This window comes from Centruroides sculpturatus, unplaced genomic scaffold (genome assembly GCF_000671375.1).
Source record: "Centruroides sculpturatus isolate CEXI.00-Female unplaced genomic scaffold, Cexi_2.0 scaffold628, whole genome shotgun sequence".
In the NCBI taxonomy this organism is placed as follows: domain Eukaryota; kingdom Metazoa; phylum Arthropoda; class Arachnida; order Scorpiones; family Buthidae; genus Centruroides; species Centruroides sculpturatus.
The window spans coordinates 189816-205998 of NW_019385010.1; the positions used below are offsets into that span (position 1 = coordinate 189816).

At 32.1% G+C, this 16183-nt stretch overlaps 2 protein-coding genes across 2 annotated transcripts; both read left to right on the forward strand.

Moving 5' to 3' along the window:
- The first annotated feature begins 3806 nt into the window (after positions 1-3806).
- LOC111633370 lies at positions 3807-5794 on the forward strand. Its single transcript, XM_023377926.1, has 2 exons — positions 3807-4028; positions 4723-5794. Exons 1-2 carry the CDS (start codon positions 3850-3852, stop codon positions 5774-5776), a joined length of 1233 nt encoding a protein of 410 aa, XP_023233694.1. The 5' UTR covers positions 3807-3849; the 3' UTR covers positions 5777-5794.
- Positions 5795-10041: 4247 nt separating this feature from the next.
- On the forward strand, positions 10042-15760 carry LOC111633346 (cathepsin B-like). Its single transcript, XM_023377898.1, is given in 8 exon segments — positions 10042-10060; positions 14133-14219; positions 14441-14448; positions 14903-15008; positions 15079-15272; positions 15428-15461; positions 15530-15574; positions 15645-15760. Coding segments are annotated over 8 exon segments (609 nt in total).
- Positions 15761-16183: the final 423 nt, after the last annotated feature.

The following is a 16183-nucleotide window of genomic DNA, read 5'->3' on the forward strand; positions in this document are numbered from 1 at the left end:
ATTTCACCAATAGTATTCCTATTTTGTCCGAAAAGACAGTTACTTAGTGAATAAAACCACTGAATAGTGTAGTTTGTTGGGGTTTCGCACCTCGCTAACGATTTAGCCAAATGGAATTTTCCAGGTTTTCATCACGTGCCTAATGCCCAAATAAAAGCCAATAGATAAGACCTCCCATAGATAAGACCTCCCAGCAGACACTTCCTAGTAGAAAATCATTTGAGTGTGCTTGTCTCATCAGATTCCATCGATCCGATCTGATCCTAAAAGCCAGCTGCCATAGCTTTCCTGGCAGACAAAGTTTGCTACACTTCTGATTTTTCTGATGAATGTTTGCGGTCCCACTCCATTGATTAATTTTTTTATCTCTATGTTTAAGTACAAGTCCCAAATCTTATCACCTGTCTTATCTTAACGCTTTGATTTAAAATACATCACGTTGTTGAACAAGCAACAGCAACATGAATTTAACTCTATCCCAGCTAGATGCATACTGGTCCACCCTAAACTCCTGCACAAACGCATTGCCGTTAGGTCCTCTACTAAATACGAGCGAGTCCACGTTTTCGTTACTTGAGACTTAATCAGTCGAGTTCTGGCCCGTTTATGTTTAGTTACTTAGAATTTTATTTCTTATTACGATGCGATATTGAACACACTTCTAATTTTAACTTACCACAAGCGACTTTCCAGATATCTCTCAAGTTTGTTAGACTATTTACATATCTACAACTATTCGCGAAGTATAATCGAATAAATATATTTATTGCTAAAGATTTTATAACGATTTGAAACATTCTTCGTTTACATTTTAAAGATTTATTTAGATAAATTTTAACGTGGAATTTTATAATTCAAAATTCAATGATTATAGTTTAATTATATACTTGATAATAATTGAAACAGTTACAAATTGAAATTTAAAACGGTATCAAATTATTAACTGGAAAATATAAATTTTCATTAATTTCGATTTAACTTACCAATACTTGAAAATCTTGTATTGTGAGAGGAAAGTATTGTAATAAGGAAAGTGTACATTTTTTTTACTCGGATCACTTTCTTGTCTGATGCGTGATAAAAGAGAAATTAGTTCGAGAAAATCGATCTTTGCGAGCAAATTAAAACGCCTGTCTACATGATAATGTAAACGGCAAACTTTGCCAACATATTTATGTTTTCGAATCGATATGTAACGTTATTATACGTGTTATGGGTCAAGCGATTAATAGGGAATTATAATGCAAGGTCATTATGAATAATGACTAAAATGACCATGTAGCTTGATAAATATTGATTAATTTATTAAATTGACCAGCCATTATAAATAAAGCTACATTCCTTTTGGGCAATTTGATTTTCGAAAAGAAACTTCACTTTTTTCATTAAAAATTATTTGTTTTTGTGAATTGTTCTAAAGTATTTTAAAAACATGCGATTTTTTTAATGCATAAAATACCTATAAATAAAATATGATATTGTGAAATCCGGAAGTTTTGTCGGCTATTTGTCGCTCAATTGTCCTGTATTTGATTAAAATCTAATTAAATAAGTGGAACCTAACGAAAAAAAACTTTTCGTTTATGTTCGACATAAACATCCGTTCAATTCGAAACTAATCCCACATTCCAACGTTAAAGTTTATAGTTAACATGGGCCCGGGAACAACTCTGACCCATCTGCATACCTTTTACCTCACAACAATTGGTCACATGACCATTCTCCCACGCCGAACTTATAAAAACCCCTTCCTTCCCNGGAAAAAATGATAATTACATACTACAGACGTGAAGTGAGAGAGATCCTAGCAAACAGAAATTAATCCAAACATAAGAAGCAACGATATTTATTGCAAAGAAAATTCTAATTGTTGGATGTTATTTAACAAATAACGTTGCATATCAAGTGGAAGAAGTCTCATAAAGAAAATACGTGTAAAAATAAGGTAAGAAAATATCCAATTCTTCGTTAATCATTCCGAAATATTCCCAAAAGTTCAACCTTATTTTGCAATATTTCCTGCAATGTCTCCTGTAGGAAATCCTTGTCACCACATATTTCAGCTATTTATTCTGATAGCTTTTGGTATCCCTTTTTACAGTAAAAATACAATTGTTGAACATAAGAGAAAAAGAGATAGGATCTGACCCGCGCTATAAATGAACCACAAAGCGAGAATAAAAGACACAAGAAATGATTTTGTGTTTGTTCCCTTTTGTTTCTTTATTTCCGCATACAACCTAACTCTGGACATTAATTCACATGTCCTTATTTTTGTTTGTTATATTCCAGATATAATACAAGGTGATCAAAAGAGATTGTTTGTTTTCTCTGAATAAGTTTTTCCTCGGTTGCTGAAGCCAAAACACCAGTGCAATACGACCTATTAATAGGCTAAGTCCTAGTAAAGAAAATATATAACAAATAATCCTGGACATATTTGTGAGCACTATGTTAGCCTTCTTTATTGCTAGACTTATTACATCGTGACGGTGTAATAAGCGTAGCAATAAAGAAGGCCAATATAGTGCTCACAAATATATACGAAGACTAGACAAGAAGCGCATTATAGTAACACCGGACATTACAGTAATCACAATAAATAAGATAAATAATAGAAACAAGAAATGTAATGAATACACTTCCACCATTTGTTTTATTTCACATTTTTCTCGATAACCGCTAACAACGAAATAAATATTAACCCTGCTTCTTTTGACAATACTAAACTGCTCAGCAATATACAGTATACTGCTAAAAATGCACACTCTATAGATGCTTGCAACGCATAATCTCCATACATGTTGATTCTGTAAAGACCGAGAATAGAGTTTTTAGAAGAAAGGAGAAGGTCGATAATGTGTTTAATTGCTTATAATCGGAATTTGAAAATTATATTTATTTTTGAAATTATCTTGAATAATTTAATAAATTACTTTTCGTAAAGATTTCATATAAGGATTTGGAAAGATTCTTCTCAGAATATCCATTGGTGAATTTTTCTTTATTAAACTATATTTCTTGATAAGGGTACGTACGATAATATGCTTTAAGAATATTTGAATACACCTCATTGTTTAGTACATAAAATAACGTAATTTACAGGTGATAAGTGCCGTTTATTCGATATTCTCTTTGTGCATTCAAGTAGGTGGAAATTTTCAAAAAGAAAACAAAATGTATCCTCAAATACGTAAATAATACACATTGTGCTTAAATGTTTCTTATACATAATTTATCAAATTTTATTTATTAATTATTTCTCGTGTTAATTTTTTTTTCTAATCTTCACCCCATCCTGAGATATTAAGCGAAATAGAAGCCAACACACACACGCATACATATCCACGGAATTTTTTGCAGGTTTTTTTTTTATTTACTATTTTTGGATTTAGAAGGTCTTAAAATGTGGATATTTGAAAATTGACAAAATTTGGAATTTCTAATTCGAGAAAAGCGCTGTTATGAAATGCCATTTGATCCTCTTGTATTACTTTTGCTTCTGGCGCTTCAGGATTGATCGCTACTATAAAAGTTATTTTCAATTCGTATTAATGATATTGATTTAGATGTCAAATAACGATGATTACGTTGATATCATTCTTTATTGAAGTTATTTTTTAAAATCATCTTCAAAGAGAATTAATTTTTCTAATTAAATAACCAGATTAAACTAATTTAATTTTTTCCTGAAAATGATTTATATTACGAATAACTTATTTCTGTAGTTAATCCATCAATTAAGCATAATTTTAATAAACAATGAGCGATTCTAATCGAGCGTCAAACTGATTCAGTAACAATTAGAGAGACAACAATAGTTGTTTGCAACTATAATAAACACTAAAAATGGCTTTCAATTTCCAAGAATTTGCTTGCATCGAATGCAACGACGGTGATGTTCTGGTATGGAAACCTCTCCTTGAAAGGAATTCCTCGACTCTAAGAGATGCAATAGTTTATTTTTGTACGATGACATCAAAATTGAAGGTTAATTGCATGCGAGGCGAATTCATACAGATAATAATGTAAGTAATCAGTATTAAAAAATTCGAAATTGATATATTTCTGATTAATTAACCCAACATCAAATAAGCAATAGCTAATAGCTTTATCAAAGTTTTACTAAACAATTGGAAAGGTTTAATATTAACAATTAGTAACAATTGGAAGTCCACCAGCGGCCAAGCGGTCTTTGTTCCCTGAACACTGGCCAACAGGGGCCGGCTGGCCTGGCCACGTGGAGTTTTTCGGGTTTTCTCCACGTCTCTAACGCCAAAAAAGAAGCCAGTTTCTCTTAAAAAGACCTCCCGGAAGGCATTCCCCTAGCCAGATCATTCAAGTAACTTAACAAACAGTAACAATTGGCGATTTAAACGTCAGCCTGAACTTCTGGAAGATCCAGGATCGAGGCGATTTATTTATGATACACCGTGATTTTTTCATCCGGACAGAACGCTCGTGAAAACTACATCGTAAATTTTTTACAGGCGATCTGTTCAGGTATTTGTCGTGCCTCGGCTCTCACTTCATTGTAGGCTTGACAGATTCCACGATATAGTTAATTAATAAAGATCTATTTATTACCCAAAGCATATAAAGGTTTAAAAATCAATAATAATCTGTGTACAAATTATATATGCAACCGTTTACAAATAAAGTTTGTTTTATATGAGTAATTCACAACTATTACTACATTAATCTGTATGTATATTTTTTCAGCTATTTAGTGTCGAATGAGCTTCATTTAAGTTCTATAGAAAACTGCTTAAATATATACAGACTCGGAAGCGTATTTAAGATAGAAAAAATAAAAGACATTTGCAGAAATTACATCATTCATCATGTAAACATTGAAAACATTTGTTACATTCACGATTTTGCATGCGAACACGAAGATTATTCGATCCAATATCATTGTTGGATACAATTCGATAGACATTGTCAGGAAATTCTGGATTCAGAAGGTTTCCTTTCTTGCAAGGATACAACTATTTCCAGATTCGTTTCTAGACCGATATACATGTCACTCAAAGAAGAAAATCTGTTTAAAGCAGTATTGAAGTGGGCAACAAAAAGAGCTCTAAACGAACCCAGCCAATCAACATCAATCACAGGATTACGTATGGCAAAATCAGAAGAAATTCGCGCTCATTTGGCACCTTTTCTACCTGAAATACGCTTACTTTCCTTGGATAGAGAAACGTTAGAAAAGGATATATTCACAGAAAACATTTTAACAGCAGATGAAATGAATTCACTTCGATGTTTTTCCAAGAATACACACCCCTCTACCTCAGTTCCTCCAACAATTTGTAATAATGATAAATCTCGTAAATATGTCTTCTATAATTCATTAATTCATTATATGAATAAAGGCAGTCTGGATACTGATGAAAGGATTAAATTAGATGAATCATATAAGTTTCAAGGAAGATTCTACACAGAAGTGGATTGTTTTCTTCTAGGTTTCAATCTACCGATATTTCACGAAAAACCAATAATTTTTATGGTAGATGTGGTTCCTGAATCGCAAGAAACAATAACAATAAAAGAGAAACTAATGACGTGTGATGAAAATGGGCTGATTAAACTAGAAAATCCAATTTTTATTGCTAAATATTCAGTCATTGCGGTATTTTCGAAGATTATACAAGCAAATTCTGATATTTGGATTAATTCTCATTATTATTTTCTCACAGACACAAAACTTGATAGCAAAAATATTGAAGATAAATTTAAGATTTTATATATGAACGTCGCTTTATATTTTTGAACTAAAATTTTAAAATTCATCGGCATTAAAATTTATTTAAAAATGTTACTTTGTTGTAATTATTTACATTTCATTATTTTTCAGTTAGACTGCATTAATTCAGTCAAACTTAGTTAAAACTCTCCCTAAAACCGCCATTCTCACGAAACTCCAAAAGTAATAGACGGACGAATCTTCCGTATGTTTTCCAGGTAGAACATTCCCGCCCTCCCTGTCCGCTAATTTGAAAACGCATTTTATATTTCTATTGTTTTCAATAACTCGATACAGATACAGGAAACGAAGCTTAATCTACATGTAAATCATGTAATTATCTTCTTGTCAGAAACTTGTCAATCACTTTTTATGTCTGAGAGTCTTGAAGGCCCTTGCAAAATACTTTTTCATTAATTTCCTGAAGTTTTTCAGTTAGCCTCTCTCATTTCTTATCGACACACAAACTAACTCGTTCAATTCAGATTCCTTTCTATCGTAACGTTGTTTTCTTTCATAGCTACTATCTAATTGGCATTGTGGTATATAATGGACATCGGAATCTAAAAATTTTAATGATTAATTCAATACACTGGTTAACGCATATGTCTGCAATTTTTCAATAAATAACATTCTTTCTTTTCTCGACTTTGGTTCATTTTATAACTACTAACGAAAAGAACCATTAGCAGGCGGTCAGCTCTAAAAAAGCTATTAATGGTCAAAATTGGCACTTTAATATATTACGCGTATTGCTCAGGTCTATGATAATTCACAGAAATAAATAATTCTTAATGAGGTAAAGCGTTTTGAAAATTACAATGTCTAAAGTGTTTATTTAGAACCTTAATAAATGAATTAATATTTATCGGACTGAGGCACCGTTTTTCTCATTATTCATGAAAGCTCATAACATATACAAGCGAGTACGAAAGTAGCATATACAAGCGAGTAGTTTCAACGGTGTATCAGACAAAACATTTTTGTCGAAATAAATATCGAACAAAAGTTTTTAATAAGAGAAACACTTTTACGTGCTTACAGGCTTAAGAATCTTTTTACTAAAACATTAATTAAACAACACGAAACATAAATTGACGTGTAAGAAATCTCAATTTTATAACTTTTTTTTGTAAACTTTTAAGATATTAGAATTATAACGTTGTATTGCAAGATTTCATTCCCTCTAATTCTAACCCCGTTTTCCATCTTTTCCCCTACTATTTCCTTATTTTAGGATAGTGTTCGAGCATATCGTAACTCTATGTTAATTAATTGATTATGGTTCGTATTTGTGAGGACTAGTAAAAGGCTCAACACAAACTTGTGAAATGATCTGTAGAAATTTAACTCTTTACAGACAGAGATCGTGAAATTCACCCAAAAGCTCAAATATTTTAACATTAAACTCAAGAATAAAATTTTCTGTTGTTGAGAGGATCTATTGACTCGTGCGATTATTTATTGCGAGTGTTTCCTCGAGTTTTGCTTCATTTGCAGCAGGGCCGGTGTGACGTTTTGCAGGGTCTGGTTCAAAAATTTTGCGGGGCCAGAATACACATTCAAATGGTATAAATTTCACAATAAGGAATTATTTATTATAAGTACAAAGAATGTTACATATATTTTTTATAAGATGAATATTACATAATTTTTCTCGCTTTTTTAGCCGCAAAATCTTTGATTACGTCATCAAAACCGATTGAGTTTGCTACTTCGCTTTCTATTGAAAGAATAGTCAGAGATGTAAATCGGTCTTGGCTTATTGATGATCGAAGATAATTCTTTATTAGTTTCAACTGCGAGAAACTGTGTTCAGCTGAAGCCACGTGTAGATAACATTATTTGTAACTCAATTAACAAATTTGAGTATGTTGACATTTAATGTCAACATACTCAAATTTCAACGTCTGCAACACGCTGCAACGATATATTTCAATGCAAAGACAGGAAAGAAAATCTTGCACTCATGTCACTGTGCAACAAGTTGTCATCGATTAGTGAATTATGTGATTGCATTTTCCACACACACTCGAATATTCAATCTACTATACAGGGGGTCCTGCAAAATGTCTGATGAATTTTCGTACACCGCTAGGCCGAGTTCCGGCGAAAGTGCTGAATCTGCCTCGCGCTGCCCCTGATTTGCAGCGATAGTTTAAGTTTAGATTACGATCTTTCTAGATTTAAATACTTTTAACTTTGATAAACAAAATATCACAATTAGCGGCGGTGATTTTCAATAAGAATTGATCGGTTCCCTTCAGAGAAATCGCATCTTTTCATTTATTTCTGATCGGTCTTTTCATTGTTAATTTTCCAATCGAATTGTTAAAGCAAAGTGAAAATGAATAAATAGTCTACTTTAAATCTGTTATTTCTCGCTATAGTTTATACTCGTATATTATATACATTAATATTTTGTATGAAATTCGTCTGAATCTTAATTAATTTAGAATAATTCGAGTCCATACGTCGTCTCGTTTCCTCTATTTTCCCACGTGTTTTGTGTTATGGCAATCAACAGAACACTACAATTCATATATATATAAATGAATGCTTGTAGTTGTTTTATCAGGACAATAATAAAAATGTCTTCTAAAATTTATCTTTATTTTTTCAACAACTAACATTCAATTCAAATTTTTTCGACACAATTACATAACAATGCTATTTTATGTTAACAATTAAAGTAAATTAAATGTATTATTTGCAATCAATTTCATATCACAATTTTTTCTTGAAGATGCATTTCCTAGTTCGAGAAGCCCTGACAATACAGAATAAAAGGAGTTCAAAATCTGTAAAAATAGAAAATTACACAACTCTTTCTATACATCAATTGTATATCTTACAAATTTAAAAACTAAAATATATTCCTTGAAATAATCAATTACAAAATATCAACGTTATAATTCATAAATTGCAAACAATCCTTTAAAATAAAGACCTACTCTCAATAGGAAATCTTTTTTAACGTAGAAAAATCCTCCAATAAATAAACCAATCGGACGTCTTCCAAATCTTTTCATGAAATTCAGCATCTATAAAACAGAAAAGAAGTTCAACACTACAATAGTCATGAATACATTAAAGAATTGCAGAAATTCTGTTATACTCACTTTTAACTTCTCTTGTAATGTACAATTGACCGATGATAACACGTTAATATGTACGAAGTTTCCATAAAGCTGTGATATTTGTATAGTTAATGATCCAAGACAAACAAGAAAATATATTTCGCTATAACTTACCTTTGCAATTAACCGAGACAGAATATAAGCAAAGGAAATGGCAATTAAAAAACTAAGTAGACATAATAACAGCATGAGAAATCTCCACGATAAATTAGCGAATATTGCTGTGTACATTAAGAAGGATGTTATGTAAATAATAAAGCCGTATATCAAGGGAAAAGAAACTTCTAAAACGTCATTCATTTGACAGAAACAATGTAATATTTCTGTGTGTTTCGGTATTACGTCATAAAGCAGAACGTATACGTCTGTACAATGTTCAGTTATACCGTTAACAATTTCGCACAGATAATTTAATCGGTTATAAAGTATAATGCCAATAAAAAATAATTGCACACAAATAGTAAATATTACAGGATGTGCATAAACCGTTTCCCAAGAAATGAAAATGGTACAGAAAAAACTTTCTTCCTCAGATCCATTTATCTTCAGAGCAGGATAAAGAAACATTTCGTAGAATAGGAAACATAGAAATATTGCCATTACGAGCATGTTACAGAATTTTATCCACATTAATTCAATGTTTTGCGACAAATTAATTTCTTGGGTATAACTGCTGATCTTGTACACAAAATTAATTTTCCGTCTTTTGAAAATACTAAACTGTACGGCAGAATGTGTATAAAATAACATAAGTATGTATCTAAGTGGAACGAATTCGTCTCCAAACAGAATCATCCAATCGCTGCAAATTACGTCAATTTGAAGAACATCAAACGTGAATCTAATAATAGCAAGAAACCATAGGAATTCTATCATATTCACGTATGGTTTGTACAGTAAATTCTGAAGTCTTCGTCCGTAAATAGCTCTGTTTGTGTGACAGTTGCAATCGGATATAATACTAAATCCAAATACTTTGCAGGATTGTATGATTGGAAAGATCAGACACACAGGACAGCCGTTATACATCCAATTATCCATTTCTTGCTAACGAAAGTCTTTATAAAGTATATTCTATAGTATGTAAAAAACTAATACATTTAGCAATTAAAACGTATTTTACAATAACGCAATGCAAGGGATCGCAGTAAAATGTATCCAAGAGAACGAGGTATATGGTAAATATTCTAATCGCTAATGGTTAAGAGGAAGTTGCTTGCTTCGAAAATAAGTTTAAGATTTCGAAACATCTCACAAATTTTGATCATTAAGCTAACTAAATGAGTAATAAACAATAAAAATTGTGGAATTTTAATGCATTATAAATAACCGGTATTTAAAAGCTAAATAAATTGAATATTTTTCTTAATTGAATGCGATTACTTCTTATTCAAAACGAATTTTATTTTATAGTAATCGACTTGAAACAATTAACATTCTTCAGTTGAATATTCATCAGGTAAACACATGTATAGAGATCGATAATGGATTTTTCAAATTTCATATTGCGAAATTATAAAGTATACAGGAAGCAAATTTAAATTAAAGGCTAAAATTAGAATTCTCTTAAATTACTTGATACAAGAATATTGATATTTTTAACATTTCTGTGTTTTTCTACTGTGAAACAATTTTTGTATGCTAGAAATAAATAATTTATCTTATCTTTATAACATGATAAATAATATTTAATTTCGAAATAATAAAACATTTACTGTAAAATGTATATAGCATCAGCAAGTTTTACTTTCTATATCGCAACGGTGCATTTTTTATGAAACTTCTATAGCACATATTTCCATGCAATAATACAGGCTACACTAGAAGTTACAAAAGAGCGAACAAGGAGTTTGTAAGCAAATAATGAGGTTTAATTATATATAAGATGATATAGTTTTATTTACAACTAACTTGATGTTTATAATCTTTCGTGGTATTATTTAATATTAATATAAAGCTCCTTGTGCATGTAAGCTAAAACATTCAGTGTATAACAATTGTGCAATGTGTAGTGCTTTGTACAATCGTATGAGCGTTTTCTGATCTTCAAATTAGTTTTTATTTGCTGAAACAAAATCGCCAAACTGACATATTGCTGAATGTATTGGTAGATAAAATATGTTGTTCAATGTGAGGAACAGTAATAGGATTACTTCTTAATTTAAGTAATGAATGTTGTGTTTTCACAACAGTCGCTCATTTTTCTTTGCAGAATGGATAATTTCAAAGAATTGTAGAAATGGTACACCTCGGGCTGAGCTGAGCCCGAAAATGGCGCCTCGTCTTCTCCTCGTGTAATACGGGTGCTTCTGAAAGATGCGAAGGAAGAGAGCGGACAGAGTAATTCGCATACACCCAACGTCAAACGGGTGGTCGTCATGACACCGGACGACAGGGCATCGTCTCTCGTCCTTTGTCTGGAGCAGCGATACCCCGTAGTTCCGGAATGGACGGTGCACATAGTCTCGAGAGTCGGGACTCGACAGAAAGGAGTCTGAAAAAATGACGAAAAAAATCCGTCGAGCGTAAAAGGCTTTCGTGAAAAAGGTTGTTTTTCTGCTGGAAAACATAAACCTTTTTTCTGCCAAGGCCTTCTTGCACGGATTTCGACTTTTCACCGATTGTAACACAGCCACCCGGAAGTGACCTTTTATCCAAATACGATTTAATCATCTGGACTTGACTTTTTTTTCCGATAAGAATTTTTTTCTTTCCAATTTACGGACGGATACTTCGACACCATTCGAGATTCGTTCATCTACGATAGTCTTTGGTCACTGCCGATGTTCTATGCACTAAAGTGCATAGAACATCGGCAGAGACCAAAGACCAAAGACTAAAATATTAGGCAGTGTTCTTGTGTTCAATAAATGACTGTGTTTAAACAACTATAACTGGCCAAGGAAACTTATAATATTTCGACCGGTGTTCTACTAGTAAAACATTTCACTACAGAATAATGCACTACGATGAAACCATTTCCTCCTTGAACTTTAACCAAACACACCTTGCAGTCGAAAAAGAACAATATGCTTTATTTTGTAAATTAACTAGCAAATGAGCCCGGCCTTGTTCGGGCAAAAAATAACAACAAATATTAAGATTATTTGATTCATTCGTACTTCTAACCCTTCTAACATATTATATTATAGTATTTGATTTATATAATTACGAATGTCATCTAAGATAATTTTTGTGGTTATATAAATCAAATACTATAACGTAATAAATATTAAAACGAAAACCATAAGAAGAGTTTGGTTTTTTAGCCTACCATTGACACGATTATCACTATACTCCAACGGTACGGAATGACACAATTTCATTGATCAAATACACACCAATTGAAAATACGGTATCTTAAATTTTTTCAGTTAACAATTTTTTTTTCTATCTCTAGAAATGTTACTTCTAAGAAACTGCCCCATTTACAGCCGAACATCAAACAGTCATCTGACAACGATTCAAATTTCACAAAAAACGAACCAAATATTTAAACTCGGCACCCTCGAAAACCACTAAATCATATTTTGTGTTTCTGGTAACCTTATATTATGTAATTTTACTATTCGAATGCCACCATACCGCTGGTCCGATAGAAAAAAAGGGGCTGTTGCGAAAAGGGATTGAAGTAATTCGAGGAAAAGTAGTCGTTGATCTCCTCCCGGAAGAGAGGATGGTCAACCACTCCTAATTAATACTGGTCTACTATTAATATTTGAAAAGTAATCCGTGATAAACAGACTGCGATGGTTCCGCTAGTGATCTTCTTGCTAACATTAATGTCCATAAGAATTTATATAATTTGTTTTAATAAATGCATTTTGTAAAACTGTGACTATAATTTCTTTTATGTTACCTACGCATCTAGCTAAGTATTAATTAAGTATTTTATGTTATAACAAAGTGTTTATATTTTTTGCAACATATTGTATAAATTATGTGGGAAGTATGTTCCCGTAAATATCGAGTTTATAGAAAAATTATTGGACTGCAATTTGAAAAATTTGTAGACCTATAATTTTTGACTGTTGTCTGCTGTCTAACTTTCCGGAATCTCGAGAAATGTGTTGCATACGTGTAAGTCGAAGCAAGATATAGAAAGCTTAGCGGCAGGAGGGCCAGATTAATTATACAGGAACGTTTATGTCACGTTACTTCGATTCAAAATTTTCCCCTAAACGAAGTTAGATAGGTGACCGGCACGACTGTATTGCTAACAGGAAAAGTATGATGTATAGGGGCAAGATTACCACTAAAACTTGAAAATATTGTGACGAATGTCTCAACCCGGCATTGTGACGATGTCACAATAAATAATCGCTGGTTAGAATTAGTTTGACTTATTTGATTACGGCAACACGACACACGAGCGATCTTCCGGGAAGAATGCATCTTAGAAAAACTTTTTTGGAAAGCGGGTCCCTATTTAGATGAAAAAAACCCGGAAAACTCCACGTGGCCCGCCCGTTGGCCATGCCCGAACTCACGACGCTACCAGAATTCGGAGGTTTTATGTACTCGACTACTGAACGAAGCTTATTAGAAATAAGAAAGTACAAAAATTGAGAAATGAAAAACCCGAGTCGTCAGATGTGGAAAAATTAAATACATGTAGTTTTTCACAGGGTAAAGCTTTCTATTGCATGCAGGCAAGTGCTATCTGCTACCTGTCCCATTAATTATATAGCGCGCCTATTTCGCGCTATATCATTGTAGCAATAAATAAGTGAATATAATATAGACTATATATTTTAAAGTTATATATATATTTTTATAAAAATTATATTTAGTTTATTATTTTGTTAGATTTTTTGCCACTAGATGGCGATACGTGAAAACCAGTAAATCCAATAGAGATACAAATTAATTGATTGAAGTAGAAATCCATTAGATATTTTGGAATGGGATTTCGACACAATCTAAGTTTGAGTATATAAATGTAACTGCCGAGTTTCGTAGCAATTGGTAGAACGGCCGAGACGTGTGTACCAAACAAACATCCAAACAAACAAACATTCTCATTTATATACATATATATATTCCATATAAAGATGTATTTTTATTCTAATTGCATTTCCGGATAAGCTAGTATTTATCGAGGAGAACTGATAAAACAAATTCCAAGATTATATAGAAGTTTAAAAACAACAATTGCACAAATATAAGAGATTTTATAGCCAAACAACGTGTTAAATAAATTATGTATAAAAGGAAAAGTTTTAATTTTTTCCTTCTAATAGTTGATGGATGGAGGCTTTCCAAGTGTCATTGGGAGTATTGGGTTTCTCACGGAATAGTAACTGGAGGATTATACAACAGCAATCAAGGTAATTAGTCATATAAATTTCCTCCTTGCAAACATCATACTAAAGATTTACGTCCACCACATGCGCTTGGAAGTAGGAATGAACCATCGCGGAAATTAGCTGCGGATGTCACGTCATTTTGACGTCATGTAACCAACCTAAAGCTAGTGTTTATAGCTGTCATGTTTGAACTGTGGAAGTCATCTTACAGATGTAAAAGGCATTTTAAAATTTTACGAAAGTAAAAAAGGTAAAGATTATTATAAACATTTTATACGACAAATAATTGAAATTCATCAATAAAAATATTTTCTGCTGTTTCTTTTTTCAAAAATATTTCCATTTTTATTTCTTTGTACGAGAAAGTCATGTTTTCATGGGAGCAGCCATATTGAATTAACGCATAGCTCAACAGCGAACTAGCTGGCACTTCCAGCTTACTAGTTCCATCAAAAATGACGTCACATAACTCTAAATAGAGCGGCCATAGAGCGCGGCGCTAGGACGAAAGTATACAGGTTGAGCGTGCTGATAGTAAAATTATCTCAGACGTAAACGCCCCTTAATGACCAAAATGGCGCCGAACGCCATCTTGGTTATCAAGTGAGTGTTCTACTGTATATTTACAGAAATAATATAAATTAATTAATATTAATTATTTTTTAGGTAATAGATTTTAAAATAACGCTAAATTTTACAGGTAGATCGGTGAGTCGAACAACGTAAATCAAATTCAAACTGAAATTATGAAAAATTGACCCGTAGAAGCAGTTTTTACAGTTTATGCCGATTATGTATCTTACAAATCAGGTTAATAGATTAATGCAAATTTCACATAAAATATACACGATATAAAATATATTTTAATATCGGAATTTAGGTGTTTATCAACATCACAGTGAAGAAGTACTTGGTGGACACGCCATTAAAATTTTAGGTTGGGGAGTGGAAAATGGTGTTCTTTATTGGCTTGAAGAAAATTCCTGGAACCGTGATTGGGGCGATAAAGGTATATTTTCAATATTANACATAACTCTAAATAGAGCGGCCATAGAGCGCGGCGCTAGGACGAAAGTATACAGGTTGAGCGTGCTGATAGTAAAATTATCTCAGACGTAAACGTCCCTTAATGACCAAAATGGCGCCGAACGCCATCTTGGTTATCAAGTGAGTGTTCTACTGTATATTTACAGAAATAATATAAATTAATTAATATTAATTATTTTTAGGTAATAGATTTTAAAATAACGCTAAATTTTACAGGTAAATCTTCATACGGTGGAGCAACTTGAATCAAATTCAAACTGAAATTATGAAAAATTGACCCGTAGAAGCAGTTTTTACAGTTTATGCCGATTATGTATCTTACAAATCAGGTTATTAGCTTAATGCAAATTTCACATAAAATATACACGATATAAAATATATTTTAATATCGGAATTTAGGTGTTTATCAACATCACAGTGGAGAAGTACTTGGTGGTCACGCCATTAGAATTTTAGGTTGGGGAGTGGAAAAATGGTGTTCTTTATTGGCTTGTAGAAAATTCCTGGAACCGTGATTGGGGCGATAAAGGTATATTTTCAATATTAAAATTCATCATGTAGATACAGGCATACCTCGACTTACGTCGTTTCGAGTTACGTCGTTTCCGATTATACGTCGCTTGTTAAAAAAGTATATGGAAAAATAAAAATCAAGTTTAAGTCATTTTATTCGACTTTACGTCTGTCCGCCACAAATATTGAAGTCGTAATATCACTAGATAAACGTTTAAAGCACATAAAATCATATTAAAATATATACAAGTATGTACTGTATTTACAGTACACGCATTCGTAAATTTAGATTACTTTTTTTGTACTATATTAAAAACTAAAATTTATTTGTTTGTAAGCTTAAAATAGATTTTTATTAACCATATATTATTTAAAATGCTTTCCTAGTGATAAGTAGATTCGGAGACAGGTAAATTCGACTTACG